Below are 24,878 nucleotides of genomic sequence, written 5' to 3'. Positions count from 1 at the left end.
AAAGTTCCCTCGTTTACCTCATAAAGGATATTCTCTTAAACGTTAGTAAAAACAACGGTTACCTGAAAGTGTCAAACGGCAAATTCCAAAAATGATTATATACATATATATTTATGCATACCTCCCGCAATATGCAACAACGACCAAAAAATACCACAAAGGTGTTTGCAGAGCGTCAAAATAAAATATTTTATTGGCACGCACATCCCGTCGAACCCAACCTTATTTGAGTTACTCCTGCCGCCTTTATTCGCATGTTAACAATAACAAACAATAGGTAAACTAAAAACAAACGGTAGCAAAACCCGCCCCCGCCCGCAAAAAAAGAACGAACGAAAAGAAAAGAAAAGGAAAGGAAATATGTATATTGCGTTTTATCTTCAGATTTAGGTTTTGTGCGACAAAAGCTTTTAATATGCAAATGGCCAAATGAGTGGCCCCAGTCGAACAGCGGCAAAAGTGGGAGAAACCCTCTCAGCTTTTGGTATGCGAAATGCGCGATGGTCAATTGGAACATTTGCACATTTCATTAACGCGCGTAGTTGAACATGGCCTCCCCAAAGGCAGGCTTCGACTTGTGTGTGTGTGTGTGTGTGGGTAGACTTCCTCGACTGGGGCGGACTATTTGGCTTGGCTCTTAACTAGCTGACGCAGCTGCAAATGGCCTTGCTTTGATGTTCTTGCCTTAACTTTACCAATGGGCTATATGTAAATTCCTTATGCCAGTGCAAGTATGTGTGGCTTGACGCTCGCTTCCACACTTCAACACACTTATTCATGCACATTTGCATATCATTATGTGTATTTGGGCCACGCCACGCCACGCCACGCCAAGCTAAACGAAGCCGGCAGCTCAGACGTAACACCCAAAACTCACATAGTTTCCTAGTGCTCTTTCTAGCATACACACACATACTGTATCTCTAACTCTCTCTCCGCCTCTAGACAGCACTCGTTCGCTCTCGTTTTGCTTTACCGGGTAGTAATCTTAGCGCCTAGATTTAAGATTATGACCTGGCTGAGTCTGCGGCTCGCCGCTAAAGTATCTTTGGTATGCCAGTGAGTAAATCTTTGGATGCCGTTGGAACTTACAGGTTGCAGGTCGCAGGTTGCAGGTGTCAGGTTATTAATGTAGCATTCAACATCACAACTCAGTCATTCAGTCAGTCCCTCAGTCTTAAATGGGCTTTCAGTTATTACACTATGAGGCACATTCGGCATTTCCTTAGGAACCAACACATATATTAGATTTCTTTCTTTTAATATTGTAATTTCAGGTCGTTGCTACTACAAAGAGATTCTTTGATGCCACACCTTTGATACTCTTCTTGTTTTGAACATTTACAAATTTTGATTGATTTAATATAATTAAAATCGTTAAAGTGAATAAAACTTTATTCAACAGTTGCTTTCATTGATACCATCGTTGAAAATCATTTGACATACGAATAGAATAGAGTTTGGCTTTCGCTGATGCTCTAATACAAATTAAACAAATTATGTAAATGAGCTCAGCTTTCTTGTTTAGATAATTTCAATACATATTAAAGTTATATTATTTTAATTCGTCAAGATTACAAGCACTTATTTAACCCAGCATTCGGACTAATTTTAAATGAGACGTATGAAATCTATTGTAACTTTTGCTCCGATGCAGTATCGTCTGCTCAATTAAACTTTATTGTTCTAATACTCAAAGCTCCCAGCGCTGCCCTCAAAATCCAATTAAACTTAAAAAGGCGTCTGGTACAGGCGCCATTTATCCTGTTTAAGGATTCCATTTCCTACGTGACATATGCACAATTAAAATTTTTAATTGCCTGAAAAACTTGCCATCATACAGCGTCAGACAAAGAAAGTGAGAAACAAAGAAGGGGATAAGGGGACGAAAGAGAAATATGTGAATGTTATATACATACACATGGTATAGCTGAAAACCTAATTCCAAATTGAGCCACGTTTGTAACCTTGAACCTTGACTGCTCTAAGCTGGGGGCTCAGAGACAATTCTTTAGATTCTCTCCCATTAGAAGCAGCAACAATGCAAGGACAATGTTAGTCGTTGTTATCGTTTTTGTAATTTGTTTTTGTATTTGTTTTTGTTTTTGTTGATGTCCTTGTCTTGTCTAGGCGACTCGGCGTTTGCGTTTGGCGTTGGCGTTGGCGTTTCCATTGGCGTAGTAGGATCTTTTTGTGTATTCCTTGGCAAGCTTGTGTAGCATTTAAGTTACGCTTTACCCTAATAAGCAAAAGTGTCTAACGTAGCGTAACTAAATGCGAAAGGCAAACATTTCATTAACAAACACGCACAAAGTGGTAAGGTGCTATCAAGCAGCAAAAGAGATTCCCTTCCATGTACAGTGTGTGTGTGAGAGACGGGGGGGGAAGGACGATTTTCTACACATTGTAGACAACCAGCCAGTTGACAGTTATGTATGTAATATTTTTTTCTTAGCCTTGTATCCCACCAAAAACGGGGCTGTCTTTCTGCCTACCAGAGCTCAGTCTACAGGCTAGCTGTCAAGCCCACAAACACATGCAGACAGACAAATACGTACATGTTCTCACACGTTCACACACCCACACACACACGGACTTTGTGTGCGCTCTTTGAGGGTGTGTTTGAAATTTCATAATATCTTTCATTTCATTCTTTGCTTTACTTTATTTTAAGCTCTTTGCTTGATTAGAAGGTGTTGCCATAAATGTCCTTTGTGCGCTGTGTGTACGTACTTGTATCTGAGTAAGTGGGTCTGTGTGTGTGTGACTCTGTATGCGAGTGTGTGCAAGTGGGTGTGGATGTGTGTTGGCTTCAAATATTATTCCAGCTTTTGTGTGTTTGCTCATGTGTAATTTACATTTACCAGGTGCTTTATGGGGACAAGGCAACAAGGCGACAAAAATTTAATAAGACTCGGTAAATGCTCATCCTGTTATTCGAGAAATGATTAAGGCATTGCTCAGCTCTTCCAAACGATACACTGCCTTCAATTGAGCATAAATATGAGTATCAGGATGTTATTATACCCGCTTGTATCGACAGTATCAAGGGTGTTTCAAATTCTTGCAACTTCTATATATATTTAAGTAATTTTTTTGTGTTGTATTAACTTGGTATATTCTAAGAATAATACCACTCTGTTATTTGAATGTAGTACTTGTCATTTTTATTATGATAATTATCAGATGTACAAATATCGATTTGATTCTCAAGACAGAGTTTCTAACGCATTCTATCATCCTCTCTCGCAACCCTTAACTTGAAAAGGGAATACAGCATTAATCGGAGCTTCCTCCGGAGCTTCCTCCGCACTTGCACTGGCAATTTCCTACACCCGCGAGCATAAACCGCAATCAAAGTCGCCGCCGGTTGCCGTCGAGATACCCGCTGAGATCTTTCGCTATGAGTAACTAGCGAATTGATGCTTCCACCCTAAGCCGAAAGCAACAACAAGTTGCCACCTATAACCCTCAGACGTTATATAAGCCACATAAAATACAAAGTGCCGCTGCTCCTATGGCTGCTTCTCAACGGGTGCGTTCAACTTTTACGTATTCAGTCGCCATAAATGTCATATTTTATCTGCTCCTGCCACCCCGACTGTAACTGTGTCTCTAGCTGTAGCTGTAGCTGTGGCTGTGGCTGTGGCTATGGATGCTGCGTCGTCATCGTCGATGTCTGGCTAAAAATAACAGTTTCTAGCGCAAAACTTTATTAAAAATTTATATAAAGTTGCTGCTGCTGGTTTTGCGTTTGCGTTTGCTTTCGCTGCTGCTGCTGCTGTTGCTGCTTTTACTTTTGCACACTCTGCCTTTGAGTTTAAAGTTTCATTGCTGCCATTTTTTACGACTGCCCAGAAAAGTGAGCCACGATTTTGCTGAGCTACCAACACGATGTGGTCTATTTATAGTGGGCGTGGCTTTGTGCTTTTGCTTTCGCCTTTGCACCACATCTCAATTCGTGGGTAGCCAAGGGCACTGGCATTTCTATAATTTAATATATGTGAACAACCAAAGTAGATCAAAGAGGTTGCGCTATTCAAGAGTAACTGCCACGAAATAAAAAGGGACTGAAAAAGAGCGCCGAAGAGTCTAAATATATTTCGAAGCATACATATTTAACTTGTCAATTTCATCGACCCAACAACAGAGGATGAGCTGGTCTATATAAGGAAAACAATGTCCTAAGACACATAGACTTATCAATTACATTTTCCTATTTATCGATTTGTTTCAATGTTTCAATATTAAATGTCGAAATGGTTAATTTCTTTAATTTAAGAGTCAACTAAAACCGAAAACTAAGAATTTCAATCATATAATATATAAATTAAAAATACAAATTTAACCACTCTTCTTGAAAAGAACAATAAACTGAGGACACATACACCTATTTTAAGAAAAAGCATAACAGTGCGGTATTATATAATAAAATATATCGAATTTATACTATCCTGGAATATATACCAATGGCCATATTTGGTATATTGATATACTTGTAGTACTACATTCAAAATATTCCAAAGTGTACAAAATATTCCAAATTGTCAGCCAAAGCATACAAGAGATTAGACTTCGTTTAATATGCTTAAAGCAGACAATTTAGCAGGTAATATAATATATAGTAGCCCTTTCGTGGTCGTACTAAACATTGCCGTAGTTTATTCAAAATAAAGCTTATCAAGAAACGCTCGTGTGTTTCTTTTTAAATTAAGTTTCTAGGTCAGCCGCAAGCAGCAAGAACTACGATGACAACGCAACAAGAACAACATTAGCAGCCACAATGCAGCCAAGCAGCTGCTGTTGGTAATGATAATGGTAATGATAATGATAATGATAATGACGAACACGACGACGACTTCGTCCACAACACCCGTCCGAGGAGAAGTCTAACAAATTGCAAAATCCACTTCAAGCCACACCTTGAGTAAACAGATTCGACTGCAGGTAAAATAACTCGGACCCAAACCATGCTGCCACAACTTAACTGTGCACACTGTGCGTATACTTAACGTAAAACCCTAAACCACAAAACCGCTAAAGAAAACAAGCAGCTTTGAGTAGACTAGAGAATAGTAAGAGGGACAGAGAGAGAGAGAGAGAGAGAGAGAGATCGAGCGATGTAGCTGGTTTTCTTGTATCCCATGCTTTTCCGGCAGACGTAGCATTTTATTTAAACTGCAGTTAATTTGCAGTCAAGCATTTTAATTGTATTTTTGAAATCTGTCTTCTACAAGTTTTACATGCGACAAATTCAAACGACATTGTGCACCGTGGTTCAACGTTTATAAAATGCATAGTGCATAGAATTCTAACAAATATTATTTGATTGCATGTCATAATTTGTTTAGAACGCTTAACATTAGATATAGGTATTAATATAAGATATGACTGATCCGTTTTGAGAATCACTTTTGTCGATTTGCTATCCACAGTGCTGAGGGTCGGTCAGTCATTTGCCATTCGCCATTCGCCATTCTCTATTCGCCACTTGCCAGTTGATGTTGCCATCGTCTTAGGCTATTCGGGTTGGGAATGGCAGTTTTACAGCTGCGGCCAAAATGGCAAAGCCACTGCCATTTTTAATGCAATAAAAGTCAACTTAAAATATGCAAATTACAGTAGTTTCAAATTTGTGCAGACTGCCGCGACTTGTGAGCTCAGCTCGACTGGCACTCCACTGGGCTCCAATTCTCTTGACTCCCGGACTCTGGCTGTCCTGGCTGTCCGACTCTCTTGCTGCGTGTGGCTGCCTGAGATGTCCAAGTGGATGCGCAGCTGAGCTTTGCCTGGTGCGAAATGTCATTAACATTTCTCCGGGCCATGGACTTTTAATTGTCTGGTTGGGTTTCTTCGGGCACAACCCAGCAACCTCAACCCCGCCTTGACCTCGGACGCCTTTGAAGTTGGCCAAGACATTAATGTATATTAGTGTCGCAATAAATTAAAAGCATTTTCCTGTTCATATTTGCCAGTGTTCGTCGCACTTAAATCTAATTGCAGCCGAGCAGGGCGCAAGACTGGCACTTAAATTGCCGTTGTCGTTGAATTCACCATTGCGAACTTTCATTTCGTAATCAAACACACGCAAAACGCTCAACTAATTCGCCATTTTAAATCCATTCTCACACCTGTCCAGCCACCTGGCAAATTCGCTAATGAGTCGTATCATGTTACTGAAAGCTCAACTACTTGTACATGTTAGAGCCATCCTTTGTATATTTCTAAAGTAAAGAAATACTCAAGGCAGCCCAAGGCGGTGCCCTGCCTGGCTTCCTTGCTTGCAAATAACAAAAGCGTCAATTCCAAACAATGCTTAAGTGGGAGGTCTCAAAGGTCTCGCAGGTTATCGCTGGGTGTCGAGCTTCCATCACTAAGCCTCTTAGCAGAAGGTGTCAAGTTTAAAAATCAATTACTTCAAAGTATTACAATAAGAAATCAGTCCCATCTCCCATCTTCTGCTACCTAAACTCATTTAATACATAATCACGACCCCAAATAAGGTAGTCTTTTTTTTTTTAGTGCCGCCTAACGATAAAGAACACGAAATGTTTGTAAACATGAAACCTGAATTTCAAGTAATTGATGAGGCTTCCGAGTGTGTCATAGAGTCTCTCGCTAATGCTGTGTCATCACCATTATAATATAATTATTATTTAAAATATACCTATATCAGTTCAGTGAAATAGCAGTCTTTAAATACAGTTCAACGGAATGAAATGTTCCTCTTTAATGAGTGAATTGAAGAGTGTCCACTACATCACTTAACAAGTACTTTAAATGGACTCAAGCTTAGCATGTTTCACTTAGTCTAACAATGATAAATTTCATTCATCATTTCTCATTAGGCAACTACGGTTCGGTTCGTCTCCAAACAACCGCACCACATTGCCACATGGAGCAAATACATGCCCTAAATGGATAGCATCGGAGTGTATTCATAGTAAACGACTGGAATATTTTTAGTCACTCGCGAGGCTTAGAATTAACCCAAATGGAGCGCGTGTCTTGCTCAAGTTCACAACTTAAATTGCGCAACACGCACATCCCCCGCCCCCTATCTCATTGCCCCCCCTCGGTTGGCCTCTGTTCGCAGCCTGGGACACATGCAAACTGCGTAGCGTAGCCTTTGATTGATGGAGTTCTACAGGAGATGGGGCGCAACATTTGTGAGGCATTCAGAATGCTAAACACTAATGGCAGCTTAAATTAGATTAGAGACCTCTCCGAGAGAGGCAACAGCCAGCCCAAGGAGGCACTCGAGGAGTGAGTGTGACGCGTGACCAACGCATTTGCCATTTCCGCACCCGCAGCCGCACAACCGCACCCCCTTCCTCGCTTTTATTATCCTTCAATTTACATTTTCCAAACGAATGTTTTTCCTTCTCGAATTTGCTGCCAATTATTTAAACTATTTGGTTAGCCGAAAATTAACGCATATCAAATATGAACTCATAAAAATCGCACAAAAACGTATAAACAAGATTTATGGCTACTGACGGCGGGCACACGCAGTTAATGGTCATAACGTATACGCAATGTTGGCCCCTTTACTTTGAGTGTTGAGATATACATATAAATCGAGGAAGAAATAAACATAAATACATATGTATAATCCACTTTATTATGTTTAAAGATTTCGCCTGACCATGAAGGTCAAGACCATGCTTGTTATTTGATTTTATACGATATGCAAGAGCAGAAGTGGGCGTGGCAACAATTTAAAGCAAACTTGATCTGCGTTTAAAAATAACAAGTGCTGTCGAAAATGAAATCGTATGTCTAACTCTTATATGCAATGTTTCACATTTAGAGACGGACAGACAGCCAGCAGAACAGAAAGACGGGTGTAAAAACCAAAATATGAAATTTGATATTGTGACAGGACTTTTATTTTGTATTTTATATAATATTACAATTATATTTTTACTCATAATATAAGCATGCCTTGAGGCTATCGACTAGAATGGAAATTTAAATAAGGGTATTTAAAAACAGCTATGACATCTTTCGTGTTTTACTTGCGTTTTTGCTCGCGTCACAAAATGAAACTAAAATATATGAATTGTATTTTATTGTATTGTTTGTTTGTTTCCTTTTCCATGTTTAGGCCGTGTGAGTAAGCACGTTTGTGTCGTTGTTTGTACGGAATTTCATGGTTACAAATAGTTAATGTACAGTTAATTATTACATAATTACTCGTCCACACGACAGAGAAATCGTGCATTGCCGGTCTTCGAACTGGTAGCGACTGCAAAGTCCATTTACTCTCTGCCACCATTGGCCGGTCGCCGTTGACCATCATAAATATTAATTATAAAAGCAGCGTAAGAATAAAAAACCAAACACGAGCAGGAATAATCATAATAATCAACAAATGGGTTAACGTCCTGAATCACACAACCTTCCTGCTTCTCGATTGAAATTAAATTTTTATTTAGCCAGCGCCGTAAAGGGGCCTTGGAATAAAAAGTTTCATAAAATCGGGGGTCCGTTGAAGCTAGCTTTTTTTCGATTTCTACCAACTTCCTCTATTTTTAATTTTTTCAAGCCAGCCTAATAGTAAATATTTTGAACCTCAGAAGTTGCATTTTCACATTTACATTTCACATTTATAGAAGAAACACATTTGATTGAAGTATTTATTATTCGTTATACATAATAGCTTTTGAAAAATGTATACAACATTAACAGTGAATTGCGAATTCTATGATAAGAAGTTTAATCAATTTGGTAATTTAAGTCTGTTTTACAGCCGCAACTGAAGCGATGAATATTGCACAACAGTAGCATACCCAAAAAAACACAAACATGTAATTTCAACGTAAGGCTATACAAGTAAAATATGTTATAGTATTTGACTTTTGCGTTGGGCTCTTACCTCTGACTTGACGCCAATTATACGAGCTCAACCCATACACTTCGGTAGGTGTGTGTACTCGCATTGTAATGTAATAATAACATGAAATAATTTATGGTACATGGAAGTCACAAAAATGGGAGAGAAGTTTGTGCCCCTTCCCTGAAAAGTTATCGTTCACCACACAAACTCCACGAACCATGTCCCAGCTTGTTACTACGCTGTTGAGTCAGCTGCCAGTGACAGCCTTTAGCCGTAGCCGTAGCCGTAGCCGTAACCATGGCCTGTAGTCGCAGCTTTTTGCCATAGCCTGTAGTCGTGGCCTATAGGCTGCTTGAAGACGACTCTTTAGAATATTGTTGCAAATGTATACGCGAGGCACACATGCACGCACAACATCTCTGCGACTGGGTGAGGAGGAAAACTTGCAGATTCTATGGATTTAGTGAGAAAAACTGCGTTTTTCTAATGGTTGCAAGTGGTGGGAGCGCTCTTTTGTATTCCGAACTCTGTTGCGTTCTTTATCCTACATCCTTATTGTCGAATTTCAGGCACCTTTTTGAAATTCTTCGGCTTTTGTTTTACAACTTTTTGGCTTGAATCCTTTTGAATTTGAAGCACGCGCTGCATTTGATGTTGGCGAAATTTGCGCGCGGCGAAGTTCACAATTTCTTTGCACAAAGGCGAAAGAAATGCAGTGCCGCTGAAGCAGCAGCCTGACGACAAATAAAGGACGTAGGACCCGCCAGCGATGTCCTTTGTGCCCAAGCACGTAAATTGTGCAGATAAGCGACGTAATTTGCTTTTTGTCACAACATACCATGCTAGCCTTAGTGACAATAAGTGAATCTTGGCAATACCGGACTACGATATACTCTTTACCTGCATTATGAGAGGCTTCCTAATACAACATATTGTGAGTATTCTATCAAGCTGATGATTTCGGACAATATCTGATGCTTGTGTGTGGTATATACTTGTTCATCATCATCAACATCAAATTTTTGCCAAATACATCCTGCTTTCTCTCTTTAGCAAAGGAAAAAAATGTGCAACCTCTTTCCGCCCAATTCACTCTTAATCAATTAGGGTCGCAGATGCTGCCAAATCACCTGACAAACAGACACTTGTCAATCCAAGCTAATTTTATTTAAAAAATCACTGAAAACTCATCTACAACCTGTCGTCAGCCCTAACTCACGACTGCAGATTTCTACTAAGACAGAGAATTTTCGAAAGATTAATAGTTGAAACATTTTAGAGCTCGGCACAAGTACAAGAATTATAATATGTTGAGGGTATTAACAACAAACATTTCAGCTTCGTGGCGTCTAGAGGAAAGTGCTGAGAGTCTTAAAATGAACTCGTGGCAATGCGTCAAATGCAATTAGCAAGTTCCCAAATACAAGCACTAAAGCATTCTTTGTTTATATGCTGAAAATCCCGAAATCTACTCACTACCTGGGCTTCAAATCTCTCAGGACCTGTGAACCTGTGCGCATAATCAAAAAAAAAAAAAACCAAAAAAAAACATGAACCCGCAAATAACAAACACGCGAGAGTTTTCCTTTTTCTTTTTTTGTTGTTTCTTTTTTATACAAAGTTTAGTAACCGGCAACTGTGGTGACGTTTTCCGGAGGCGGCAACTGCTGCACTCAACATGTTGACAAGTTTTTCGGTTGTACGAACAAACTTACCAAATGGCCAACTGTCACTGAGCCATTCAGTCAGCTAGCCATTCAGTCAGCTAGTCATTCAGTCAGTCAGTCATTCAGTCAGTCAGCAGTCAGCCAGTCAGCCAGCAAGAGCGACAGTGTGTTAGTTTGTTAGCCAGTCACTGTTTACTCCTCGTTGCATACTTTTAGGCGCCTGCTTAGCTGCAATGCATTACAACGCTGTCCCACTTCATCCACTCCTAGTTCGCTGGGTTCGTTCTCGTTCTATGACCGCTGCTCCTTCGAGATTTATTATGGCCTAACGCTGCTTCATCTCACTGTGCAACTCTGCTGAGCTGTGCTGTGCTTTTGCCGCTGTTGTGGACTTTGCTTCATGTGATAAAATGCTTGACACTTTTCTAAACGCCCAAAGTTTTTGGCTGGCAAGAGATTGTCCTCAACTCTTACCCTTTCCTCACCCCGCTCACCCGCTCTAGCTACTTTTTAATGTGTTTTAATGCCCGTCTGGTGCTGCAGTTACAACTTCTCCCCATCTTGGCCCGCTCTCTCTCTCTCTCTCTGTCTCTCCTGTCTTTACAGTTTGTTGACATTGTCTGGCTTACAGAGAGCATAAAGCAGAAATGATTTACGCAGTTTTCCACTTGCATACCCGCACATGTTGTGTGTGGCCCGAACGTGGCCCGGGTATAATAAATAGCCAAGCGTTCGGCAAGGTACTTTTGTCAAAAAGTTAGAAGACCCGCATCCACCGTAGCCCCTTGCCCCTTGCCCCTTGCAACAAAGGTGTTTTGCCCAAAAGTCACCTGAGAAAGAACCGAAGCAGGCGCGCTCAATGGCGACGAACAACACTTCCTGGCTAGTACCTAACCAGCGATAAACTGAGTGGGACAATTCCAAGTTGAGAGAGCTGCATTTGTCAGGTGAGCAACAACTTTTCAATCAACTTGTCTTTTGCTCTTTTACTGCCTTGAGAGTCCCTAAGCTGGTGATTTTCTCAGCGATACAACTTTCTCGACATTTAAAAAGCAATTTCACTCTCAGATTGAAGTAAAGTGTTGCTTAAATTAAATTGTGTTTTGTCATACTTTCCATGATTATCCATATCATTCAGAAATCGTTGTTCGAAACTTAAAAGGCGAATGTCGTTCAGTTTTCCGATTCACCTCTCACCGACTAACTAGTGTAAGAACTACAAAGTGCAAGTGCTTTGAAACATATAATATCAATAAGCACAAAAGTTGTTCAGCATGCAACTCGACATTTTCTCCTGAAATTCATATTTGCTTTATGGGTAAATTAAGAGAATTCAACTAACTTGGATACAAACCATCTTATTGTCTTTCTATCTATGTGCCACGACTCAACTTGTCAAAATTCCCATAAACGTTTGCTCTGCGCTAATGCAGTGTTTAGCTGAACGAATGGAGCACCGATGGAGAAATGGCAATGGTCGAAAGCCTTGTGCAGCATGTTGCTCAAGCACATAAAGTGGAATGAAATCATAAATGCCCGGACACGTGCCAGAGCAGAAAACTTGCAACTTGCAGCTTGCAACTTGCAACTTGCATCTCGCTATTTTCCAGTTTCCACTTGCCCTATTTCTAGAGGCTGACAACGGGGTGTTAAAGTTTTTGGCATACGCGGAGCCGAGAGTTAGTTAAATATTTAAATTTATTTATTGGAGCACCTCGGCTTTCCCTAGAGTCAGAGTCAAGGAAGCAGACAGCGTCGTCCGTTGTAGCCTGGTTGGCCATTTAAAATAATCAGAAAACAAAAAGCATGAGCCAAACTTACCGTGTGCATCTTTGCCCAGTCCGGAGCCAACGGCACCTAAGCCCATGCCGAGGCCCATTCCCATTCCCATGCCCATGCCCATGCCCATGGACACTGGACCGTTGTGTCCTGTGGCAGCTCCTGTTCCTCCTCCTCCTCCTGCTCCGCCGCCACCGGACATAGAGTGTTGGTGTGCTAATGTGACCGGCATTACGAGAGCCTGGGCGAGCAGCAGAACCAGCGCCATAAAAATTTTCCACATTGTTAACGTGACCATTTGACTTTTATTGCACTTCATTTTCATGCTCTCTCTCTCCACTTCGCTCTGTCTCTCCTTAATATATCTATACATACTATATACTTATATATATATATAGATATATATGTATGTATGGTTTTGTAATTTCTTGTTAACCAAAAGCTGCAGTTTGCTCGTGATTTTTTTTAATATTTTTGGTTTTTTCTTCTTGCGCTTGTTGATTTTAATTTGATGTGGCTTAAGTTGGATTTGGTTTGCAGATTTCGCCAGTCGCCGCTGCAGTTTTAGCCCGTCCGGTTGCTGGTTTCTGGTTCACTTCTCCCGCTGTCCAACTAGACATTCTCATAGCTGAAGTACATTTCGAATATTTTCCTTGGACCCGGATTGCCAGCTAAAAGAATTCCAAATGGAAAAAAAACCTTAGTTGAGCACGAGTACATTGAAAAGTTTTTCCGAAAAATATGGGAAAAAGAGTGGGAAGAGGCAGAAGAGCTAGTTAAAAGTTGAACAAAGTTTTGTTAAAGTCAAATTGAAGCCGCAATTATCGAGTTGTAAAGTGTCGATACGCCCACAAATATATACGCACAGCTGTAGAAATTCCCAACTAAACTGTCTTAAGGTAAGACCATTCAGTTATCAACTACTTAAGGCAACACTTGGAAAGCGTCATCTTGAGCTCTTATTACACTTCAGTTCAAAGTTATTTGTCACAATTATACCAATTGCATAATTCAGATAGCCTTTAGACATTTTTACATATATATTGTAGATGAATTTTATATGGTGATATTTTAGTTGTGGATTCAATTTTTGAATGAATTGCATATATTTGATTTTTGTAAATTTCATCAGTCTTATTCGTATTCTCTTGTATATTATTGTAAGAATAATACATTTAGATGTAATTTATTTAGTGCTTATTTGACACGTTTTGAATTCATAATAAAAACTTTGAATTTTAAAAAATTAAACCTCTTTGACAACTGACTTTTCGTATTCTTTTTTGATACCCCGTCAAGAAGAAAAATCAGGAAGAAGAAAATTTCCGTTAAATACAATCTTCCGCCGCATCATTCCATAAGAGGCTGACTGTAAGAGAGGGACTCTAAAAATGTGGCCGTATTCTGGCAAATATTTTGGTATATTTATCAAAAAAGTGTAAAAGTGTCGATAAACTTAGGTAGGCAGAGGAATGCAGAAATGGTCCAGTTGACGCAATAGTCGTAAACTAAATTTTCAATTTTCAAGTAATATTTTTAAAATTTTTTTTTAAGAAAGATAGCTTGCCAGCGCTAACTACAAGCAAAGGTATTTCATAATTTTCCAGAGCTAGCATGATTTGTTTCATTGTGTGGAGTGCATAGAACAACTCACATGAGAGACGGATTGTATATTGAAAGCAGCGAGAAGCAGCAAGTCTTTCAATAGACTGTCAAGTCCCAAAAGTCCATCTCGTCTCGTCTCGCCTCATATTCAAACCCTTCACCCAATCCACCATGCTCCATTTCAAGTAGCGTTGCAGATAAAGCAGCAGCAACAAACAAAAATTTACAATTTCCGGTGAGTCCTTTAACTGGCTCTCCACCCACTCTCTAAGAGTATTGCTAGAGTAAGAGTAGATTGTCAGAGTTCGATAAAAATTTGCCGTGAGCAAGGAAAATTCGAAGGAAATGCTTCGCTGCGTCGCTCACTAAAGCAACAGAAAGCAACAAACATTGAAAATATTAAGGTACGAAATTTGACAGACGACATAAGAAAGGCAAAGGCAAGTCATATACCTTTTCACTAAGAAAGCAACGAAAATATACAATTTATAAAAAAATGTTCAGATGCAAATAATAATGATTTGCAAATACAAAACGAGGCACACAGCAAACTCCGAGGTAACTTGAGCAACAAAAAGAAAACAGAAAGAGGAAAGAGGAAAGGGGAAAGGGGAAAGGGGAAAGGGGAGAGAAAGAGCAATGCTGACAAGAGAAAGGTGGCGCTAATAAATAGACACAAAAGGTGATACCAAAGAAGGTTGCAACAGATACTGACTAACTCGAAAAAGGCAAAAGGTTCACAGTCTAGGCAAAGAGATAAAATTGTGAATGGGATTCTCGGGGTGAAGACGACCATGAGGACAAAAATACAAGAAAATTCCCTGGCAAATCAATGGAAGCGCTACCTGGCCAATTTTTAAGTTTCATCTGACCTTTTTCCTTATACTCTTTCCAACTAGAGTCCTTCCATGTTTCTGAATAGCTTTGCTAAGCAGCATATTCTCAGTCTCTTATATGCAATTTGTTGTCCACATTAGGTGCACCCGAAAGAGTATTCGAAACAAAAGCAATGAAATTCAGTTTCAAATTCTTTTTCTGTTCGGTTTTCATTGTCATTTTGTCAACGCGTCCGCTGAGTGTCGTCGCTAGAATAAAATAGAATGAGAAATGGAACACGGGGGATGGAGAATGGAGAATGGAGTACAGATGAAGAACTTCAAATGGAAGGGGAAATGGGAATGAAAGTAATGATAAGGATGTAAGACATTACAATAAGCGACAAAATGGCCGTGCGATAAGTGAGGCAAAGCGCGAAGGGCGATGGACAAAGGAGGGACAAAAGAAGGTGTCAATGTGCGAGCAATACTAATATACATAGCAGCTGATAATACATCCCATAATGATGATAACGACAACGATAATTAATGAAACGTTAATGATGACGATGGCGGTGATGATAAAGCAAATGGTCCAAAAGGCAATTACAAACAAAACAAGTAAGAAAGTTACAGTCGAGTGTGCTCGACTGTGAGATACCCGCTACCCATTTTTAATAAAGGCAAAATATTGCGGTATCATTTTGAAAATATACCGAAAATACTTAAAAAAAATACTAAAAATATACCAAATGGTATGTTTGGTATATCAATATAGTACCGCATTCAAAATATACCATAGACGGCTCAATATACCAGATTGCCAGCCAAAGTAACTAAGACCCTTATAAGTAGGCGTTTTTGCCCATACAAAAGTATTTCTTTTATAACTTCGACAATTTTTATCTGATCGCAACCAAATTTTCAGGAATCATAACTACTATAGTTATTATTATATATACCAAAATTTGCAACTCTAGCTTTAAAATTACGCTTGTTATTCGATTTTTTTTGATTTGCGGGGGCGGAAGTGGGCGTGGCATAAATTTGAAACAAACTTGATCTGCGTGCAAACATAACAAATGCTGTCGAAAAAAAAATATAGCTCTATCTCTCATAGTCTCTGAGATCTAGGTGTTCATACGGACAGACGGACGGACACACAGACACACAGACGGACAGACGGACATGGCTAGATCGTCTCGGCTGTTGACGCTGATCATGAATATATATACTTTATAGGGTCGGAGATGCCTCCTTTTACCTGTTACATACATTTCCTGTCGGCACAAAGTTATAATACCCTTCTACCCTATGGGTAGCGGGTATAAAAATTGTGTAGGTTCCATTTTTAAATATCGCACAAAACAAGAACGAAACTGAACTTCAACTACACTTGAGCAATTTGCGCACAGTCGAGTGCGCGCATTAACCCAGAGAACAATCACTAATATATGTATGTATATGTATGTATGTATGTACATTTATACAGACATACATACGTACATATAGATATATGTATGTATATACTCGCACATCCATCTACCCACAGTCGGAACCAGAGACAGAAAAGGACACAAAAAAAATACAACAACAAAGAGCGAGCCAAAATCAACATGGCGTACAGGCGCCGGAAACGGAAACGTCGGACGGTCGAGAGACCTATCTACCAACCGATAGCCAAACAGTCTAACAGCAACAGGAAAAGGGGCAAAGCAATGGAAAATATCTAAGATATGAAGCATGTATGAGAACTAAATACTCTAATTTATAGGTTAAAAATTATGCAAAATTATAATTTTCATGATATATAGTTTGCGTTTAAATTTTTTATAATACATCGAAAACATGTAAAAGAAATTAAAATTTTAAAATATTTATAATGTGTAAGATTGCTAAATTTCGCAATCTTTAAGTGATGAAATATTTTTGTGTCTTGCAATATTTCATAATCATTTTACTTTTGTTTTTTCTGAATATGTGTGTAGTACATAAAACTATTTAAAGATGTAATACTTTTCTTGTATATTCTCAGCACAGTCAGAAGAATGAAACAAAATGAAAATGGTAGCATTTTATAGACACATTTTATTGCATGAAGGCAGCTGTCGCATCGCTGCCAGCACAAGCAATTCAAACTGGAGAAATCGCTCCTGACATGCACTCATATGATATGCCCGTCCGACAACTACATATGTGTGAGAGTATATGTGTGTGTGTGAGTGTGTGTTTCTGTATGCTAGTGTATGAGCCACTCTAGACAATGGCCCGTCAATAGCTGCCTCGGCATTTCCTGAAACCCACTCCACTCAGTTTGCGAATCCGAGCCAAACTTAACACAGCTGAACCGAACTGAACTCTGTGTGGCTCGTTGTAGTTTATTATTCCCGCTAGTCTCATTCTTTTCTATTTGGTCTAAATAAATTTTTATCATGTGCAAAAGCGGCACAAGGTCCTGCTTTCCAGCTAGCCAGCTAGCAGTCGTATCCAATGTGGCGGTGGTCTCTACTCCGGTCTTCGGGGCAGTCTATCATGGCAGACGCCAGTTGGTTCGTTGGTTCGTCATTTCGGGCGTTATTCATTTATTCATTCATTCATTCGTCTTTCTTCTCGCCCTCGCCCTCATCTTCCTCTCCTTGCCTTCATCCTCGTCCTGTGTTGCTCCATTCCCTTCGACTCCCTGACTGTTTCTTATGGTTTTTGTGGTTATTGAAGCGATCATTTGGAACATGCACAGCATTTTCATGTTTGTTATTCTCTCTGCTTTTCCTCTCATCCTCATTTCGGCTTTTGCCTTTATTATGGCCAACACTCTCCCTGCACTCTCTTTCCGCTTTACTCTGCTCATGCTATCCTTGGTGTACTGTTCTTTCCCTATGTCCATTATTAATGGCCAAAACGTTTAATATGCGAATTTAAGAAAATTACTTTCATAACACGACATTAATGGCGACATAACTTCTCCCCCCTCCCTCACCACCACCCAATCGCACTCCCACTCATTGCATAAATGCTGGTCGAGCTCATAACGCATATCTGATTTTTAGTGTCGATGAGATTTATGCTTCCGTTCTGGACTTCGTCCGATTCGCGCAGCTTGACTTATGGACATCGCTTAAGCTTCGCGATTTATTGGTATCCTGCTGTTGTCTGCCCAAAATGTATACTATATGTATGTGCTCTCATTGTACATATGAGCCCAAACAGGGGACGGGGGGATAATTCAATTGCAAGATAATTCTTGCAGCATTTATCGCACTTTCCCAAGCATGCGGTGGCAAAAATGAAGTGTAAGTGCTTTCAATATTTCACATTAATTCAACACATGACTCCACAAAGTTATGTTCTCTTAAGATTAGTAGTACAGAATGGATATTGGTCACAGCTTAATGACAAGCGATTAATTCATTTAAGATTAATCACATTTCGAAGGGAACAACATCCTCATTACTGCAGTGCACTGAAAAGAATCACTTCGTAGTCTATGTTCAAAATTCCATTTCCAAGTTCGGTGCCTCTTTCAATAAATTTATGTAAATATTCAATTTTAACAATTTCTTTTGCCGCCTTTGACAAATGATAAGGCCAAACAAAAAGCAGTCAGGCAGACAAACTTTTCACACTCGGAACTCACTCGGTGAGAATCAGGCTAGCCCCAAAAAATAAGGATGTCCCGAATTTGCGTATCAAAATTAAAATGAAACCACACAAAGAAAGGGAGATTGAGTTCTTGGAGAAAATGGAGGAGGACCAAACTCATGGCGGGAAATGCAGAGGCCGAAAAGTTTGCAACATGTTTTTACTATAAATTCCGAGGATGCCCGACTACCAGATACCACGAGGCAACTAGCATTTAATATGAACTCGGTCAGAGCATAGAACCAGATGACAAGCCAAATGTCTCTGCATAATCAGCTTCTCTTTTGACAAAATATAGTCAGAGAGGGTCCTCATTATGTCTGGCACATAATTCTACCCATTCTCAATTGGTACAGGGTGGAAAAGGGAAAATGGAATGGACCATGTGTCCCGCTGTTGCTGTTCATCCTTATAGAGGGATCAAGCCATCACACAGGCACAAAGTAAATTTCAATTTAACCTTCATCGAGCAGAACTCATTTATATTTATAAATGCGCCGACAACGCAACGGTGAAAACAGGAAATGAATATAAATAAATGCCAAAATGAGGTGGATGAGCAAATAGGAGTTGTGGGAGAAGGAAGTTCAAAAAAGGCCGAAGAAGGAAATATGAGTTCAAGCACAATAAAAAAAACTGCGTGTGTCTCCGATCAACATAAAAATACAGCAACAACAACAACAATGCGAGTGGCAACAGATAGAAATGAAAACAAAATATACACAATAGTATCCTCACTCATGTAGCTAGATGGAATAGAAGAGCAGTCATAATAATAAAAATAAATAGCCAAAAAGGACTGAAAACCAGCATCGAGTTAAAGGGATACAAATCCATCAAACTCGAGGGTAAGTCGAATTATGAAATGAATTTCGTCTGGCTTCAAGTCAGTTTTTGTCTCAGTTAAGAAAGTAAAGAAATTTAATGTTTATTTTTATTATATAATATAGTCAACAAGGACGGATGCATTTCGTTAAGTCTTCCTTAAGAGAGCAAATCGTACAAGAATAAGTAAAATAATAAAAATCAATCTAACCCTCACTTTCTGATGATTTTTTTAAAAAAAATGAAGAAAACTGTTGACTATCTTCAACTTAAGTAAATTTCCAGTAAAACTTTTTAAGCAAAAATCTTAACGTTTCAGTTTTTAATCTCTGGAACGGAAGCGTCTCTCTTGTATACTAACAACTCACTCGTTATGTTAGTTATGCTACAGGAATATTTAAATTTGAGCGACGAGGTGAGTCCTGATCGGTAAGTTGCAAAAAACGGACGCTCGTAAATGAAAACAAGTAAGATAGGTACTGTCGAGTGTGCTCGACTGTTAGATACCGGCTACCCATTTTGAATAAAATCAAAAATCACATTTATACCGTAAAATACTAAAAATATGACGAATGCTATTTTAGATATATTGATATTTTTAGATAAATTCAAAATATATCAGACTGTCAACCAAAGAAACTAAAATTCATAGTCATAGTTATCACATACAAATACATTTCTTTAATAACTTCTAAATTTTTTATCTTATCAAAATTACGATTTTTATCGATTTGCTGCGGCGGTAGTGGGCGTGACAAAAATTTGAAACAAACTTGATCTGCCTGCAAATATAGCACGTACTGTAATATCTCTACCCCGTATAGTCTGTGGGAACGAGGTGTTCATACGGACAGGCGGACATATGTAGCTATAATGGCTGAGGTTACATTGGAAACACAAAATTATAATACTATTCAACAAAGACATTTCACAACGCTTGTTATTTATTTTATCATTTGTCTTCCTCACTAATAATTGCGATAAGTTCAGTTAAACATTCGAAAGTTATTCTAGATCATTTTAAGAATCTGCAAGCAACAAATATTTTGAAAAGAAATTATATACATAATATATAATAAAATTCATTAGCAACCGCACTTAAATTGAATAAAAATAATACATCAGAGTTGAAAAACATATCTCAAACAGAAAGAAATCTAGATTGAATAGTAGAAAATCTTGATTTAATATTTTTTCAATCTTAAATAAATGTTGATATGAGAGTTTTAGGTTGATTTATGCAAGATTTTAACGTTTTGAGATTAATAACATGTTTTTTTAAGTTCAAAACCTTACTTCAAAAATGTTTTATTCTAGATTGAAAAGTAGATTGAAAATCTTGATTAAAAACTTTTCGATCATAAAAAAAATGTTGAGACAAGTCTTACAGGTTGAAATAATTTTTAAACAAGATTTTGTTACTCAATCATCGTTGAGATTAAAAAATCTACTTTCAAAAAAATCTCACACACATAAACACTTAAATCAATTTTTATGTTTTATTTTAAACAATCTAGAACGTTTGATCTTGATTTAAGATTTTGCTTTTTTGGTTCAATTTTTTAGATTTTCCCATTCTTGAAAAAAGATTATAATCTTAAATTTGAAGATTAGGCAATCTACAGTTTTTGTAGAATTTGGATCTTAATTTGAGAAAAAACCTTGGTTCAATTTTCATTCAATATATTATTCTCGGTTTTAGAACGTTTTTCTTTATATACACAATATTATGTACAGTGCATAGAAGAAATAAAATAATACGTAAGAGTTGCTTGAAATGCTGAATATTGCAACCGCAACCTTTTCACGTAACGAGTAGAGAGCAATTGAGAAGACGGGATCTAGCTTTCGTCTCTCAGTATTTTTGCGGATTTCAGCCAACTCGTGCTTCCAAACTGTTATTGGTATGGGTTTATTTACGGGTTTGCTGTTGCTCAGATCGATTACCGCTACAAGTGCCAGATACTTGAGCTTAATAAAAAAAAAGAAGGAAAAAACGCAAACGCACGTGTCTAGAAGTCGCATTTTCCCCACGTTATCTCGGTGTTGTTGTCTGTTTGAGTTTGTGTTTGTGGCGCCTGTTCGTGGCTGTCTGTCATTAGGAAGATTGATTTCAAAAGCGTGTAACATTTTTTCCACCATTGTTGTGGCAACCACTTGCAAGGACCTCCCTCAAATGAAATATACGCCCCTTCATATTTCTGCTTGAGTCTGGTTTGGTTTTGTTCTGTCAAGCGGAGATCATTCTGATTATATTTGTTGCCTGCCATTTTTTGTTTGCTGCTGCTGCTGCTGCTGCTGCTGCTGTTGTTGTCAGGTGAATTCAAATTAAATTCTATTCCCATCAACCGTATATGAAAAGAAGCAAAAATAAGAGTATGCGGCATTTATTCCACCCATTTTTGGACACTTACTGCCACGAAACATAACGAGAACAATTCATTCAAAATATAAAATATAGTTGCTTGATAAACTTATCTTTTTTTAGAAACTTCATAAAAATCACACTTTTGCCAATCAATTTGCAAAAGTGTATTAAAGCATTGCAGACAATTTAATTATGCGCGTGCATTAAAATCCGAAATCACATAAAACTTTAACAACTCAAACTCTTCACAGCATGTACTATGTGCGTATATATGATATAAACTTATTCACAGGACAGACACACGTGTACCGTATTTCAAATGGGGCTAAAAAGTACATTAAAATCACATTAACCCGTCAACGGTTACCTCTGCGTATACGTAACTTTTGTTTATGCGTTTTGCTTAATGCCTTTTTGAAGTACATTCGCACGCAAATTGGTTTTTCGGTTTGCTCAGCACTTTGATAAGCCAGCGATTCCATATAACACAAACAAACACTCATATGCTTATGCGAGGTCGATAGATATATCTGACATCTGTTTGACAACTAACCCATGGATCAGGGCTGTCGAATGAGAGCAGAGGGCCCAAGCGACCAACCAACTCTTTGCACCAAGCTTTTAAAATCCTCAAATGCATGCCTCGCCTAACGCAATTGGCTTTTCGCTAAAAAATTTCAACAATTACTGAGCACTCAGAGCCCACACATCACGTCCTCCTCATTTTGTCAATCATCACATATCTAGGGGAATTTCGTTGTTAAGTAGGGCATGGAAGAATATTCGAAAAGTTTTGGTTCATCGCAAATGCATCAAATAAAATTTGTCATTGTGTACGTAAAAGTCCCCTTAACTGAAAATATTATTTTCTTTTATTTTCCTAGCTTTAATCAATTTATAAACGCTGAGTCCTGGTTTCAATATTTATGTGTAACTCTGGTTGTTTATTTGTATATTTTTATTTTTCCTTTTTTCAGCTTGCTTTTATTTGTTTTAAATTCAAATACAAGTATAGAACTGAACTGAGAGAAATGTTTTCTTTTACAAGAAGTGTAATTGATATTTAATAAAATTATCTTGATTTTTTTCAAAATGTTAGTTTTTAGTAAAAAGGTAACTTATTTTACATCTTTCCTACTCCCATTTTATTAATTTTGAGTGTTCGACAATATGACCGAGAAGTCTTCTCATCTCCTCAGTGACTCTTTCTTTGGCAGGACAATGGTAACTGTGGCAAGAGAGACACAGGGGCAAGTGAAGGCATCTAGGCGCACAAAAAATAATAAAACAAGTAAATAAACTTCAGGCAAAAGTTTTGCAAACTTTTGGCAGTCAGTTGGCGCATTTTAAGTTACGGCAATCGACACAAAATGGGAAACGGAGTGGGATGGGATGCGAAAAGCATCGTAACATGAAGCGAACGGAATTTGGTAACTTCGGTAAAATGGAGTATGTGAAGAAGGAGGGCTTAAGAGTTTAAAACCTCAAAATTCACAGCTGCTGCCAGAAAAATGCAACAACATATTTTGGATGCTGCCTTAACATGATTTTTGGAAACTAACAAGAACTCACCTGGCCAACAAATTGAGCTTTGCTCTTCCAAGTGATATTCCTAAGTTGTTTCTTATTGTTGACGTTGTTGTTGTTCTTGTTGATATTTGTGTTGTTCTTTGACAGTGTCACGCACAATAGCATTGGAACGACCAGCAGGAAAACATGGCCAAAACTTTTGGCCACGTGACCAACTGAGTAAGCCGGAATTTTCTCTGCTATGATTATCCCAAAAAGGAGGAGGGCAAGCGGTCACACCGACAGCAACACACACACACTTTAAACATAAAAAGCACTTGCAGAAGTTATTTTACTTGTTGTTGTTTACTCGCTTAATATACTATATGCTAAAAAAGGTTGATGTTTGACGCGACGGTCGAGTTGTTGAGGGGAGAAACGAGGCGACGTCTTTTATTTTATTTAACTATTTATCAGTGACTTGAGGCTAAAGGCTTTCTCTTTTGAAGTTGCCAAAACCATTTGACGTTTGCCACATTCGCGACAGAGTTGAAGGTGAAGTGAAACAAACACGCAAACCACATATTCCTTAGCCCCCGAACATTAAACGTTATACTACGATTCACACGCGAGAAGATTTCGTGATATTTTAGACTACTAAATATTTGCTTTGCGCAACGCACAGTTTCTAACAATTTGTAATATCGACCATTGATTTGAATTTCGCCGATTGCCGCATTTAGCGAAGTCGCCGAATTCCAATTACAAGTCAACGCGATTTATGACCGAAACAAGCGTCAGCATTTCTGCACACGTTCAAACCACTCCGACGGCTGAGCTTCAACTAATGCTGAAACACACAACAGCAGCTTCGTTGAGCTTCGACAGGTCGATTCGTTAATCACGAAGTGTGCAAACGATAGCGCTCCTACACGACATGTTTACAGGACGAAAACAGACGACTAAAACGGGCACAACCCGAAAGCAAAGGCCGAACCACTTGCCCTGCTGAATGTAAAGTTCTTATGAGAAGAATGACGCACTTAAGAGAGTTGAGCACAGAGCACAAGTAAGAGAGTGAAATGTGTGAAGTAAAGCTGTTGGTAACGGATATCGATTTCAAAGTTTGCTTTGAAATTTGAAATGAATATTTTAGTTAAAATCAGGGAATAAATTTAAAAATATAAACAAACTTATAAATAGTGCGGATAAGTGCAAAATGCTATCCATCAACACATTTTATACAGGGAACTCAAACTTTTTCTGTTACATTAGGAAAGAACGCCATCTATGAAAAGCTTCAGTACTAAACTGCGAGTATAAGAGTGATTAATTTAGGTAGAAATAGTTTGTGTCTAAGCTATTTAATATTCGTATCGTATTCTTTGGTCAGAGGCATTGGCAATAAAATATTAGGATAATCAGTAACTTAAAAATAATTTCTGTTAAAATTATATTAGATTAAAAATATCACCTATTTCAGAAACACTAATTTTTATAAAATAAACACCGCTTCAAAAAAAACATTGCTGGCAAATTTAAATGTTCCTGAAACAAAAGTTTCTATAAATAACCAATAAACACCTAGTCTCAACGGTCTGTCATATGAACTCCAACATATGTTTGTATTGTACTGCGCTTGTCAATGTTTATCGCTTCAGTCACTTGCGTTCATTCTGTCCCCTTCTCGACTTGCACACTACCCTCAATCATTCTCTATTTTAACGATCAAGCAATCGCTCAAAGTTAAAATTGTCGTCAAGTTTCTTATAGAATGCTAAAAAAATTACAAAATAAAAGAAAACAACATGTATTTTGATAAGAGAATA

General features: G+C 38.4%; 1 protein-coding gene across 1 annotated transcript in view; it reads right to left on the bottom strand.

Annotated features, from left to right (window-relative positions):
- Nucleotides 1-23,893, bottom strand: part of LOC133850776 (neural cell adhesion molecule 1) — an 85,806-nt gene extending 61,913 nt beyond the window's left edge. Inside the window, 2 exon segments of the mRNA XM_062286965.1 lie at nucleotides 12,331-12,959; nucleotides 23,113-23,893. Of these exon segments, the coding sequence (XP_062142949.1) occupies nucleotides 12,331-12,661 (331 nt within the window). The 5' untranslated portion in view covers nucleotides 12,662-12,959; nucleotides 23,113-23,893.
- Nucleotides 23,894-24,878: the final 985 nt, after the last annotated feature.

This window comes from Drosophila sulfurigaster, chromosome 2L, assembly GCF_023558435.1.
Source record: "Drosophila sulfurigaster albostrigata strain 15112-1811.04 chromosome 2L, ASM2355843v2, whole genome shotgun sequence".
Taxonomy (NCBI): domain Eukaryota; kingdom Metazoa; phylum Arthropoda; class Insecta; order Diptera; family Drosophilidae; genus Drosophila; species Drosophila sulfurigaster.
This window is presented reverse-complemented; position numbering and strand designations above follow the sequence as displayed.